This window comes from Stegodyphus dumicola, chromosome 6 (assembly GCF_044657685.1).
Source record: "Stegodyphus dumicola isolate Sdum_Otavi_A_Nest chromosome 6, ASM4465768v1".
Taxonomy (NCBI): Eukaryota; Metazoa; Arthropoda; class Arachnida; order Araneae; family Eresidae; genus Stegodyphus; species Stegodyphus dumicola.
In genome coordinates this window covers 63,166,205-63,180,176 of record NC_140773.1, presented here as the reverse complement: position 1 = coordinate 63,180,176, position 13,972 = coordinate 63,166,205, and the positions used below count along the sequence as shown (strand labels likewise).

The following is a 13,972-nucleotide window of genomic DNA, read 5'->3' as shown; positions in this document are numbered from 1 at the left end:
ATTTTAATCTCCTAATGACTGCAATTATATAGTATATAACAATTCTAATGTTATTAAGTAATTTTGGATTTTTTTGACTTAAATTTGTAGTAACTAGATCAAGAAATAAAGGACATGTAAATTTAACTAAAAATATTTCTTTATGCTAAATAATATAAGTAATACATATAATGAAATTGCAATTTTATGAACTATCTCATTTATCCTGAAATGCATATATTTTTAATGTCATTTTCGTTAAGAACTTTACTTTTACAAACATTTTTGACCCATATTAATTGTAAAATTCAGAATATATTATATATATTATTTTTGTCCTTGAAACATGTAAAAAAAGTGTATTCTCTTTAAGTAATGGTTGAAATAGTTGAGTTATTTTACAAAACCTGAAAGACAATTTGCAGCTTTCTCAATTAGGAAGTGTGACTGTTAAAATGGTTAGGTAAAATTACATCTTTAATTATATCTTACAAAATTAAGTTTGTATCTTCATATTTTCTATATATTAATACCAGGTGATATACATTGCTGTAATATGCATCTATGTTAGACAATAGTATTGCACAAATGGGAAAAGTAATTACCATATACATTTGTGTTATAATCATCTCACTTTTTATTGCAAAATAAATGCAGTTTTCTAGTTGGGACGCTATACGGATAATTTAGTTTTTAATTTTTATAAATTGCACTAATTCTTTTATGAAAAGTTCATGACAACATGATTAAAAAACAAAATGTTTCCCAAAAATTTCAAATGAAAATTCCTGTAATTAAATGCCTTTGATTACTAGATAATTCAGAATTCATATACAGTGCAAAGTCTGTAATCCGGACATCCATAATTCGGAATGATCTATAATCCGGACCTCAAAGCTACAAACTTTATGCGCATGCGTAAATGCATAATGCGTTTACACATGCACGTTTAATGTATAATGGACAGTATAAGCTAGGTTAAAATTATCTAAGGCATTTCAGTTAATGTTGCAGATTGTGCTGTTCCTGAATCTTCTAATTGGATCCGGCTTATTATTTTTTGCAGACTGTTTTTATAAAAATTAAGCTTGCACTTTTGATTATATCAAAAAGAGTTTCCAATTCTGGAGCTGCCAAAGGATCTACAAAGCGAAAGCATGTTTCGATGTCCATTAAACAAAAGGTGGCATTGCTGCAAAAAATGGATAAGGGCCTATCCGTCTCAAAATTGTACGAGAAGTATCGCATTGGAAAGTCCACTATATATGACACAAGAAAAAGAAACTTCTTGAACTTTTTGTGGAAGCATCTTAAACAACTTACATTGAAAGAAATGTTTAATAAAGTAAACAAATAAATATTAAGTTTTTTTTTAATGTTGATACCCCTTAGATCATAATTGTTCTTTATCTCATAAATTAAGATTTCATATTTTTAATTGTATAATTTCTGCATGCCATCTTACCAGATTTAAATTGATGATCTATAATCCGGAAAAACCCCTAATCTGTAATCGCCGAAGTCCGACGAGTCCGGATTACGGACTTTGTACTGTATATGTTATATTTTCTTTAAAACAGGAAGGAAGCTCAGGCTTTTAACAATTATTTTAAATGCACTATTTAGAACAGATTTTACTGTTTCTCATTCCAAAAGTTCACAAACACACAATATTTCCCATATGTATCTGAAGATAAAAGCAATAGTATCTGAAGCATATACAGCAATGGAAGCATATACAGCAACAGTTCTTGTTTCCTAATCATTTTCTCTTCTGATAAACTTTTATATCAGTTCCAATTCGTCCTTTACTGTTGTGATTGAGAACATTGATACTGCATTTAAGATGCTTGTTGCTTTAAACCATTGCGGCACAGTGTGTCCGGTCTGGACACACCTAAAAATTCCCTTCTGTACGCACAGAAAAATTGAATGAAAAAGGATTTATAGGTTACTCTGATCCTTCTTTATTTATAGTAGATGGCAGCTCAACACAAACCAGTCCATATATTTTAGCCATGTTTAGTTTTTTAAGACCTTCATTTTTCAAAGAAATCTTCCAGATTTTTTTAGGGTATAAAAGGAATTGTTTGAAAAGAAATTTCTATGTTATTTTTTTGGCTGTATGCTAATCTCCTTATTCTATATTAGTTTTAAATTTTTAGCTTGAAATCCTGCCTAAAATCAAATGGCGAACCCTAGGTGTGCCCAGACCAGGCTCACTGATAATCTAGGACAACTGAGAATCTGTATTCTTTGTTTCTCCGCATCTCATTGGTCAGTTCATCGACAACAATGCTCATTTCAGCACTCTTTTCGAAGCTCTATTCAATCAGTGGGCCCGCTTTGGGCACACCCGCAGAATTAAACGAGAAGTGCTATCTTTATGAAATTTTACTTGTGTAATCTTCTAGGCCTAATTAGACTGCCTACCTTTTTTTAAATCACAACTCGAACTTTAAAAGGTAGCATGCCAGAAAGGGTTAAAACTTTTTAAAATGAAGTCTTGGATATGCTTGCCCATACTGACAATTCTCATAGGTCAGGTTAAGTCTTTAACAAAGCCATTCATCTTTTTTCCTACATTTGCACAATAATTCCATAATTTTTCCTTCAAAAACGTGCTAATGTCACAATTACACAGATTAATTTTTATTCTTTATAGTCCATGAAAAATTCAAGATGTGGGCATTACATGAGCATATATGATATATACATACTTAAATTTGTATTTTAGAAATATTTTTGCTTTATTTTATAAATATAAATTTAACAAAATGCAATTACCAATTTTACAATGCTCTATTCTTTTGCTAACAGGAAGAAATAGTTGGAACTTATTAATTTATTAGCGTTTTTCATTTAGCCTGGTACTTAACTCATAATGTAATAGTAACAAAATTTTGTTTCTCAGTTATAGCCAACCAGTACAAATTCCTACCCATACTCTAGTTGTGTTTTAGCTCTTTTACATTTTCCTACTAAAACTAGTAATATAAAAACTATTATCTTTTATCTTCAACAAGAAAAATATGACTGTTAAAACATCAGAAAGATAGAGCACAGGTAGAGTTTATGGATAAAAATATTTATAAATTGTTAAATTTTTTAAAAAGTCAAAGAAATTCAACCTTAAATTGGCATGGAAAAAAATTAGCATTTTAAAAAACAATCTGACACACATCTCTCCTCTCCAGTGAATAATATTGTGTGCATGCTTTTGGTAGATTCATTGCCATAAGTGCTGTTAAATACTGTATTTCAGGCAATGCAGCTTTCAGAATGCGAACAAAGTTATGCTATTTGAAGAACAGAAATCATCGTCATCATCATATCATTTATTAAAATGCATTTAAATAAGTTCTAGTCTCTAGTTGACTTTTGTCTCCTTTAAAACTGTACATTCTCTTGCTGCATTTATTTAAATAATTTTGGTAGTTAAAGTAGTTTCAGATTTGTAATATGGAAAGAATTGTTTTGAGCTGTGGAAGTCCTTGGACTAATTGTGATTTATTGCTTGCTGTTGTTCAGTGCTTTCAGTGTTCATAGCAGGAGCTTTGCTCGTGGCGACATCCATGGGTCAAAATCAGAAGTGTGATGCCAAGGGCCACGAAGGGGCTTTGGTTATAGAACTTGGGTCTGTGATATTGGAGTGGAATTCTCTACCACTACTACTCTTATTCAAGAATTCTGATTCATGAATTTGCGAGCATAGAGTGGCTGTACGGATGCCACAGAACTATACCAAAATCCTGGTTAATTCTTAAATATGGAATGTCTTGGAAAGAACTAATAAAAAAAAACACTTTTATCTGAAATTAGTATATCCGTTGTATTGTAGCTCATATAGTTGGGAAAAGGAACTCCGAAAGCTTTAGTATTCTTCTACATGAGTGCCATTTAGGCTGTGTTTATGTGAAACTCTATCTTATTCCAAGTGTTCAACTGCATGAGTGTGTTACCTAATCCAATGTGTAACTTAATTATCCAAATCTAAAGATATCAGCTCCATGCTAGACTTTTTAGTGAACAAAATTTTGGGAGTTATTTCCTACTACTTAAACCACACTGTAATAAGCATTGTTTTGAGATATGCACATTGTTGTTTTTCATCACTTCTTTTCTTCATACCCTATGTTTCATGAAAGATTTTTCAAATTTTTAATTTACGGCATTTTGAGTCTTTATAACATAGAAATTTTGTCTTCACAAAATAATTTCTAGATTAATTTATTATGCCCTTGGCTTGTAAAATGTAAATTTTGAACATAAGTACAAAAAAAATCCGCTTACTGGGAAATCAATATGCACAATAATCATTTAACATATTCTTCTGAAAGGATACTGTTATTGAAAAATATTAATAGTCAAATTATCATTTTTTATTAAATCTGATTTTTAAATTATTCTGTAATATGAGTTATTCTTGAATTCAACTGTATGCTAACCTGAAGAGTGACTTATAATTATTTCTATTATTTATTGTATTCAGCCAACAGGATTTGACATAGCATACATTAGTTAAGAGATTCATTATTTATTGCACCAATTTAAATTTTATTGTGTAGTCAATCTTTCTTGCTGAAATTCAGTGAATTGTATGATGCAGAAGAATTTTCTTAGTGAGAGGAGTGGTCATCAGATCAAAATAAATATAGGCAAAAAATCAGTTACACAGATTATATACAAACAAAACTATTTTGAAAGTTATAGACATTTCTAGAAAATATCTCCCTCTCCTATCTGGAGATTAAACAATAACAAAATTCTAAAGTTCAGTAAATTTCTATAATTAAGAAAATTACTTAAATTACAGAAATTCAATTATCTTTAAAGAAAGTAAACATATTTTTTTATATTATTAATTTAGCCTTTTAAATTGTTTTACTTGCAGAAATCTTGTAAAGTAAGAAGGAGAGTGTAAAAAAATGCTTCATTTTCTATATTTCCGTTAACTTTTTTTAATTTCTTGCTGTTTCTGTTTCTATAATTCTAATATAATTTTAATAACCTTTTAACTAACCTTTTTTTTTTGCATTTCCCTCCTTTTTCTGTAAATCACTGCTTTCAGTCAAATTTTCTGACTTGTCATACACCGAAAAGCCATTACATTATGACCAATTTCCATCTATAACAATGAGCTCACTCAAGAAAAAACCACAGCAGTGCGCGGCTGATGTTGGAGTATGTAAAGAGGCTATGCATTGTCTTTCCAAACATAGTGCGATTGGCAATGTAATGGGAAAAGCAACTGATTTATCAGACTTCGATAAAGGTCAAATCATTATGGCTCAGCAACTGGAAACATCAGCATCAGAAAGGGCATATTAGTGGGCTGTTTACATGCAGTTGTAGTGAGCACATATCGAAACTGGTGTATGGATGGTGAAATGACAAGCTGCTGGCCAGCAGTATGTCGTCAACACCACATTGATTCCAGAGAAAAGCGGAGATTGTTACGCATTGTTCACCATGACCGAAAAGCTACAACAGCCAAAATCACGACCAGCTACAACAGAGGTGTCCCAGACAGTGTTTCTCAGCACACTGTGCAGTGTGCATTGCTGTGTATGGACCTATGCAGCTGGAGGCCAAAGCGTGTCCCTGCACTGACGGCATGTCATTGTCAGCTGCGTCTGCAGTGGGCCAAGCAGCATCGGAATTGGACATTAGAAGAATGGTAGAAAGTTGCATGGTCCAACAAATCATGTTTTCTGGTCCATCACATCGATGGGAGTGTGCTAACACACCGATTTCGAAATGAATCTCTGGCTCCCGGATGCACAGTTGGACAGAGACAAGCCGATGGCGATATTATTATGGATTATGGTGTGGGCAATGTTTTCATGGTGCACATTAGGGCCCATAATCCCCATAGAACAATCCTTGATGTCTGTATGCTACATGAATTGCAGACCAGGTTCATCCATTCATGACAGCAGTATTTCTGGCAGGCTATGGTGTTTCCCTACAGGATAATGCCCCATGTCATAAGGGTTGGATCATCAGGGAGTGGTTCAAGGAACATTTCAGTGACTTTCAAATCATGTCTTAGCCTCCAAATTCACCTGACATTAATCCAATAGAGCATTTGTGGTCCAATCTGGAAAAACCAAATTCGTGCTGCCACGCTACCCCCTCTCAGTGTGCGGGAATTGCAGGGACAGTTGATGAGTGCTTCTTACCAGATACCTCAGACTATGTATCAGCACCTTGTGGAGTAAATGCCACACCGGGTGCTGGCAGCTTTGAGGGCAAAAGGTGGTCGTATGTGTTATTAACAGAGTGGTCTTAATGTAATGGCTGTTTGGTGTATAATCATGATATCTAAATTATAAACTAAATTTTAAAATTAAATCTCTGTTTTTTTTTTTTTTTTTTTTTTTTTTTGTGTGTGTGTGTGTGTGTGTGTGTGTGTGTGCGTGTGCATGCGCATGCGTGTGTGTGTTTCAGAAGCTGTATATGTTATATATATATACAGTGGTAAAATTCAAATAATTTAATAACATTTCTCTGACTAAATGAGTGATTAAAGTAGCTAAGTACTTAGGATAAATTGCTTAAATATATATTATAATTTTAACCAATGGTTAATAGAACTAAAAGTGTTTTATGAAGTTGCTGTTCTGAAATGATGCAAACTAACTCGATTCCTACCTTTGCTTATATACAATAAATTTGCATTTTTTTCAATATATCTTATGTATAGGATAATAAACATTTTAAAAGTTACTAACATGAAAGAAGTGTTCTGTTCGAGTCAGTAATGATTATTTTTAATTACCATTTAGGTCTGAAATTTTATTAGGTAGGATACTAAAGAAAAAAGATTGGAAGTAAGTTAAAAAATTTTTGTTTATTGTGAAAAATCCTTTATTAGAAAAATATTTTAATAAGTATGGGTAATTTATTTATTGCAATAAGAGAAAGACTGTGGTTCATAATGTGCCATGTTTAAGTAGTGGTAGGCAGGTAGACAGTTGATTTTATGAGGCATAATGCACTTATTTGGCTTTAACCCTTTGACTACTTATGGGACATATATGTCCCACTTTAGTTTTTATAAGTTTAAATATTACTGCTGGGTTTAGTACTTAGAATCTCCTAAATGTTGGGGATCATCTTCCAGTAGTTGGAAAATCAAGATGCCGCTGTGCTTGTTGTACACAAATGAGCGTAGAGAAAAGAACAAGTGTGAGTAAAGCATTGTTTGCATAACCCAATATTATATATTGCCAAATGCATAATGTTAATGCAAACAATGCCTTACCCTGCACCATACAATGTAAAATCTATTTCATATAATAAAGCTGGCATGAAAGCCATTTGTCAAAAAAATCACAAATGCTAAATTTACCTTATTGATGACATATTTTGTTCACTTGGATAGAAATTGGTGTAATTTTTTTTTAAATTTGTACTCAAAGGGTTCAGTTGAACGATTTTTATTTATATTTTATTTCTAACAGTCCTTAAACAAATGAAGTTTGACAGTGATAACTCAGATTATGACAACTCAGAATTCTCTCAGGAATATAGTGTCAAAAAACTTTTAGTTTAAAGGTACAACAATGACAAAAAACATGGTACTTTCTGATTATCCATACCTCCACTGAATGTTATAAACTGGTTGGTGACTCTTCATTCATGAATTGTTGGAGACTAATTTTTTTTTTCCTGCAAGCTAATATGCCAAAGGCAAGAGTTATTTTCCAATTTGCAGCATTTTAATCCCATAAAAAAGCTATCTGTCAATAAATTTAAAAAGCAAAAAATTCGGTAATAAAACTCTTACCTTTCCTAGAAATATTATAATTTTTTTGCTATATTCTTCAGCTTATAGGTACAACAATCTGTTTCACTAAATGAAAGAAAACAAAAGAAAGAAAGTTCAGAGAATTGCTCAGATTTTGGCACTTGGCACGTATCAACAATAAATAAAGCAAACAGCTGTTGTTAGCGAGATATGGCTATCTTCAAGCCAATTTCCAATCCGCGTGGTAGCATTCTGCTTGCTGCTTTTCAAATTGCATAAAATTAGGTGATTTGAGAAGTCCAGCTTTTTAGAATGGGAATCTTTATGTTCTGAGTATTTTTAGGCAAAATGCTAGATTTCTGCAGAAGTGCAGCACTTTCTTTTTCATCAGCCATCAAATGCTTCTCCCATAAGAATTTAGTACAAGAAAAACAAATGTTATCAATGGAAAAAGGAACACTAATCAAAAAAAATAATGGGTGGCTTTTAAAAGTGCAAAGGCCCACCAGCGGCCAAGCGGTAAAGTCTCTGAACACTGGTAGTTCGGTCTGGGGTTCGAATTCTGACGAACGGACTGGCTGCATGGGTGTTTTCATGGTTTTTCCTATGTGTAATATGTATACAAGCCAGTTTCTCTTAAAAAGTCCTCTACAAAGGCATCCCTAAGGCAGATAGCCCTTGAGTGCTTTGCCATAATTATATAAACCAAATCTAACAAATCAAAAGTGCAAATTCACGTTAACAGATGTGTGCTACATGCATACCTGGAGTTGACACGTAAGGCTCTCTGGAGTTGCCCCATAGCTATTTTGGTGATATACTGCATTGCTTTCTGAATACTTTTTGCAACTTTTCGGTGAGAGTGCAGGTAATCAGAATGCCAAAAATTTTTACAATTAAAAAATAAGTTTATAGAAATAAAGAATTATCAGTAAGAATCAGAGGATGACATTTGATGTAAAATTCTTGTTTCCATTCCCATTGGTGAACTGAGTCCCTGAAAATCATTGCAATAGGTTAATTGAAAAAGAAACAGCGTGTGTTAATTTGCCTTAAAGTATGCAAATTAAAGTATGAAAAGCGTTTAAAGCAACTATGAGTTGGTGTAGTCAAATTATGACATGGAATAATTTAGTTCTACAATGGCTTCCAAAAGATAAGAAATAAAACAATTGATGTGAAAGTAACAAAAACTGTGCACATAAAAACAGTAGGTCATGAAACGTCTCACCTCACTGTAGTGCTTTCCTGCTTAGCAGATGTACAAATTAAAACCGATGATTATTTTTAAAGGAAAGTCAATGCTGAAATATAATTTCCCAAATGGGAAACTAAAACTTCCTCATTCATTTTCTTAAGAAAGTATGTATGGACAAAAACAGTGTGAAACTATGGATAAGAAATGTTTGCCAAACACATTCTGTTGCTCTAAAGAATCCAGGAAGTCTTTTAGTTTGGGATATGTTCAGATCCCATCTAATGGATAATACAAAGAAATTGTTGAAAGAATGTAATACCGACATGGCTGTTATTCCAGGCAGATTAATGCCATTATTTGAGCCTTTAGATGTTTGTATCAATAAACAATTCAAGGAAAATTTAAAATGTCAGTGAAATACATCGATGTTAGAAAATGAAATAACATTTACAAAAAGAAGCCAAGTGCATCGTACCAGTCTAGAAATAGTGTATTAGTGGATAATAAAAGCGTGGAATGAAATTAAATGTAACATACTTCAAAAGTCTTTTAAAACTGTATATATCTAACAATCTAAATGGAATGGAAGATGATTATTTATTTATGGATCAGAGTAACAATGATGGTAGAGATAAAACTGAATTTGATGATGTGTTTGAATATATAACGGAAGACGAATATGATGAACTTTTCATGTTATCCAGTAATGAAAAAATTTAAATTCATAAGATACATCATTTTCTTTTTTTTTTTTTAAGCTCATCTTTTCCTTATTTTTAAATCTATCCTTTTTATATCTGCTGTATGACATGCACACGTAAATTAAAAGTGTGCATTATTTGCCAGAATGTACATTAGATGAGTGGTATATTAATTTATTAAGAAAATTTCAAGTTAATCGCAAAACAAAAATTATTAGGAAAGGGCTTACTTTATGTTCAGTTTTTCAACTATAATTGGATAATATTTTGAAGCTTGGGAAATGCATTTGTATGTGTAAAATCTTCAAATATCACATATTATATATCACATCCCCAAAAATCTTCAAATATCACATATTATAAATTTCATTTAATAATTTCAAAAATGCTCTTTATTCATACAGTGAAATTTGCCAATTTGATTTCCTCCTTTGGTCAATCACTTTTTTTTTCCTTAAATGATGCATACTTTACAATAATTCAATCAACTTACTGTTTCCTAAGTTTTAACTTGTTTATCATGTTTTAACTTGTGTAACATAGTTTAAGGGCAAAAAAAAATTATGCCTTTCATCCAAGATTAAATAGCTCCTATAAACCAGCATCATTTGCATACCATTCCACTTTTAGTTAGTCAAGCTGACATTCTTTAAATAGCTTAATTATAATTAATTGCTTATTATTAGTAGTGTTTTTCCCTCACAAAAAGCATTGGTAGATCACTGTTACCTTTATTTTTCTTTTTTATCATCATGTTAATTTGAATCTTTGAATGTCAAAGATTTAGTGGATATTGAGAGATAGCAAAGACTCATCATAACAGCATTATAAATGTTCTTGAAATGTAATCTTTTATTAATAGTAGTAAACTATTGTGAAAAATCTAATGTATCAATTTGCACAGATAGGAAAGGAACGGACTTTTAATATAAACAGCTCAATAAGGTAATCAATCATTTAAAATGCATTCTGTCACAATTGAGCCTCTAAGATAAACTAAACCATGCTGAGATAAGAATAACTTAATTTTCAACACTGTATTAAAAACAAACTTGTTTCTTAAAATATAAATTTTTCTGTTAGAGATGCGTTTTTTTCTTTAATTTGTATTTAGAAATATTTTGGGATAATACCAAAATTAAGGCATTTTGGGAGATCCTGTATAAATGTATTAGATTGTTTAGTCAGGTTTTAGAACTCTGTTCTCATAGAAGACTGTTATATTTATCAGTAACATATTATTTATATTCTCAGCAATACTATTGACATTTAGAGAGGTCACCATGAAAAGTTTCATTGTACATACACTCTTTTGCAAAAAAAATCGAAGCACCATGAAGGAAGTTGTTGTTTTTGATGAAATTGAATATGTCTATAGCTCATATACAGATAATAAAATGATTAAAAAATCAATCACCCATTGAATGTTCAAATTAGTAGTTGGTTGAACCGCCCCTGGCAGCAATGCATGCTTGAATTCCTCGATGCAAGGAGCGGTAGAGGTTCCTAATGTCATCCTGCGACACATTCTGCCAGGCATTCATCAGTTGTTGCTCTAGATCTGCGGTATTTTGTGGTGGCCGAATCTGGTGGCCTACTATGTCCCAAACATGCTCGATTGGTGAAAGGTCTGGTGATGTTGCTGGCCAAGGAAGAGTATCAACCGCACGAAGACAGTTCAGAGATATGTGAGCGGTATGTGGCCTGGCATCATCTTGTTGGAAAATGGCCCCAGGATAACGTGCTATGAAGGGTAATGCAACTGGCCCCAGGATGGTATCCAAATATCTTTGAGCTGTTAAAGATGTACAGAGGATGACTAAAGATGACCTATTGGCTCTGACTCCAAATTAATCTTTCTGATTAGAACTCTGTTTCATCAAATAACGTCAATCCATGCTTTAAGTAAAAAATAATTTTTATTTTGTTTTTAGCAAATGTAAACAACTCTTTAGAACAACATCATTATTAATATTTTGTTGCCAATCCAAGAACAGCAAAAATTGAATAATCTTTTTGTTGCCTTAAAGTTTCTGTATAAGTCACAACAGTACTCCCTTCCCAGTAACTAAGTTATGGTAGAGCATAATATTACCTTTAAAACATACTATTTACAAAAAATTATTATTGATACATATAAATGCTAATCTCGAAATCGCGCAGAGGGTTTTATTGTCTGCCCTACACGTGACTGTTTTGCAGGAAACTCGTTAATTTTAGGAGGTAAGTCTGTTGGAGGTTTGACAGGTTGTCTTATTGGCGTTGTTGGTTCTTTCGTAGTAATGTCTGGTGTTTGCAAGAAATATGCAGGCTTTAATCTAACAATAGACAATGTAACATCTTTGTGATTAATTTTTACTGTAAAATATTTTTCTTTTCTATCAACCGCCTGAAAAGGACCATCGTAAGGGGGTTCTAATTGCTTTTTAACTCTCTCTTTGCAAATAAACACATGGGATGTTGTTTTCAAGTTGTTAGGGATGAATATTTTTTGGACATATTTATCGGATACTGTTCTTGGTCCAATTTGTTTCATAGTTTTTTTAGCTGCTTGACAGAAATATCAGGTGGTGTAGGAGTTGTGCTATCATGGAAAAATTCTTCAGGTAATCGTATATTTTGTCCATAAACCTTTTGAGCAATGGTATATGCAGAGTCTTCTTGGATAGCTGTGCGTAAGCCAAGAAGAACAGTTGGAAGTGTTTCAGTCCAGGCCAGGCTATTTTGTTCCATAAGTGCGGTCTTGAGAGATCTATGGTGGCACTCTACCTTCCCATTTGCTTGAGGGTGGTAAGCCATTGTATGTTGCAATTTTATTCCACAAAATTTTGATAGGTTGTTGAACAACTCTGAACTAAACTGTGGTCCACGATCTGTGACTCGGCGACATGGCATCCCAAATCTTTAAATCCATTTAGAATAAAATATGCTTTAGCAACTGTGTCTGCTGAAATGTTGTTAAGTGGAATCGTTTCCATTCAGTTAGAGTACCGGTCAACGCAAGTGAGACAGTAAATATTCCCATTTGATGGTGGTAGAGGTCCAATGAGGTCAATATGCATGTCACAAAATCTTTCTGAAGGCACTTGAAACTCACAGAAACTTGATTTTGTGTGTTGATTAATTTTACTTCTTTGGCAAGCCATGCAAGATCGAGTCCAAAGCAGTACAGCTTTACGAATACTTGGCCGAATAAATTTAGACGATAAGAGCTTTACAGATGACTTAATACCAGGAGGGGATATGTTATGCATTTGATAAAATATTTTCTTGCGATAACTGTCAAGAATATGTGGTCTGATATTATTCGTTGAAGTTTCACACCATAATAACTTTCAGGAATATATGGTCGGATATTATTTGTTGAAGTTTCACACCTTAAAATATTTTCTTGCGATAACTGTCAGGAATATACGGTCTGATATTATTCGTTGAAGCTTCACACCATAAAGACTTCCCAGAAGGTAGCGGATACTGCTTGAAGTTCAGGGAAATTGCTGATGTCTTCAAATTTTGCAATTCTTTATCCATGGTTTGTTCATCTGCAATTTTGTCATAGTCGTTCAAAGAAATTTCTTCAATTCTAGATAAAGTATCTGTAATGATGTTGTCTCGACCTTCTGTGTGCTGTATATCAGTTGAAAATTGAGAGATGTATTGTAAATGTCTAAGTTAACAGGGTGATGCTTTTTCTGGCTTTTGTTTAAACGTAAAGGTCTATGGTTTGGAATATTGTAAATGTTCTTCCTTCCAGTAAAAATTTGAAGTGTCTGATGGAGAGGTAAATTCCTAGTAACTTTCTATCGTAAGTACTGTAATGCTTTAGTGCTCCATTTAGTTTTTTGGAATAAAATGCAACAGGTTTCCATCCGTTATCTTCAAATTCTTGAAGTATCCCTCCAATCACCAAGTCTGAAGCGTCTGTATATAATGACAGAGGTAGTTCAGGATTCGGGAATGATAAGATTTCAGCTTCAAATGGATTTTGTGTTGTTCTTCATTAGCAGATGCTATCAGAATGTCGTGTAAGTATGGAAAAATGAAATTTAAACCAGAAAGAACTATATTTATAAATCTTTGAAACATTGCTGGTGCATTCTTCAAACCAAAATTCATAACATTAAATTCATATAATGCAAAGGGAGTAATAATAGCAGTTTTACATCTGTCTTCTTCGGCAATGGACACTTGATAGTAGGCTTTAAATAAATCTATTTTGGAATAAATATTCATACCTTTTAAAATGTGATGGAAGTCCTCTATCCTTGGAATAGGATATCTATCAGGAACTGTTCTATCGTTTAGCTGTCTATAATTACCATATGGGTGAAGAGTACT

The 13,972-nt window shown here is 32.6% G+C and overlaps 1 protein-coding gene across 7 annotated transcripts in view; it reads left to right on the top strand.

Annotated features, from left to right (window-relative positions):
- LOC118181914 (voltage-gated potassium channel subunit beta-2-like) overlaps positions 1 to 13,972 on the top strand; it is a 262,942-nt gene that overhangs the window by 195,227 nt on the left and 53,743 nt on the right. For all 7 annotated transcript variants that reach the window (XR_015041653.1, XM_085818411.1, XM_085818409.1 and 4 more), the window contains exon 7: positions 6,771 to 6,815. Coding sequence is in view for 6 of the 7 variants with exons in the window: in XM_085818411.1 (XP_085674537.1) it covers positions 6,771 to 6,815 (45 nt within the window). In the remaining variant the exon portion in view is untranslated. The remainder of the gene's footprint in view (positions 1 to 6,770; positions 6,816 to 13,972) is intronic.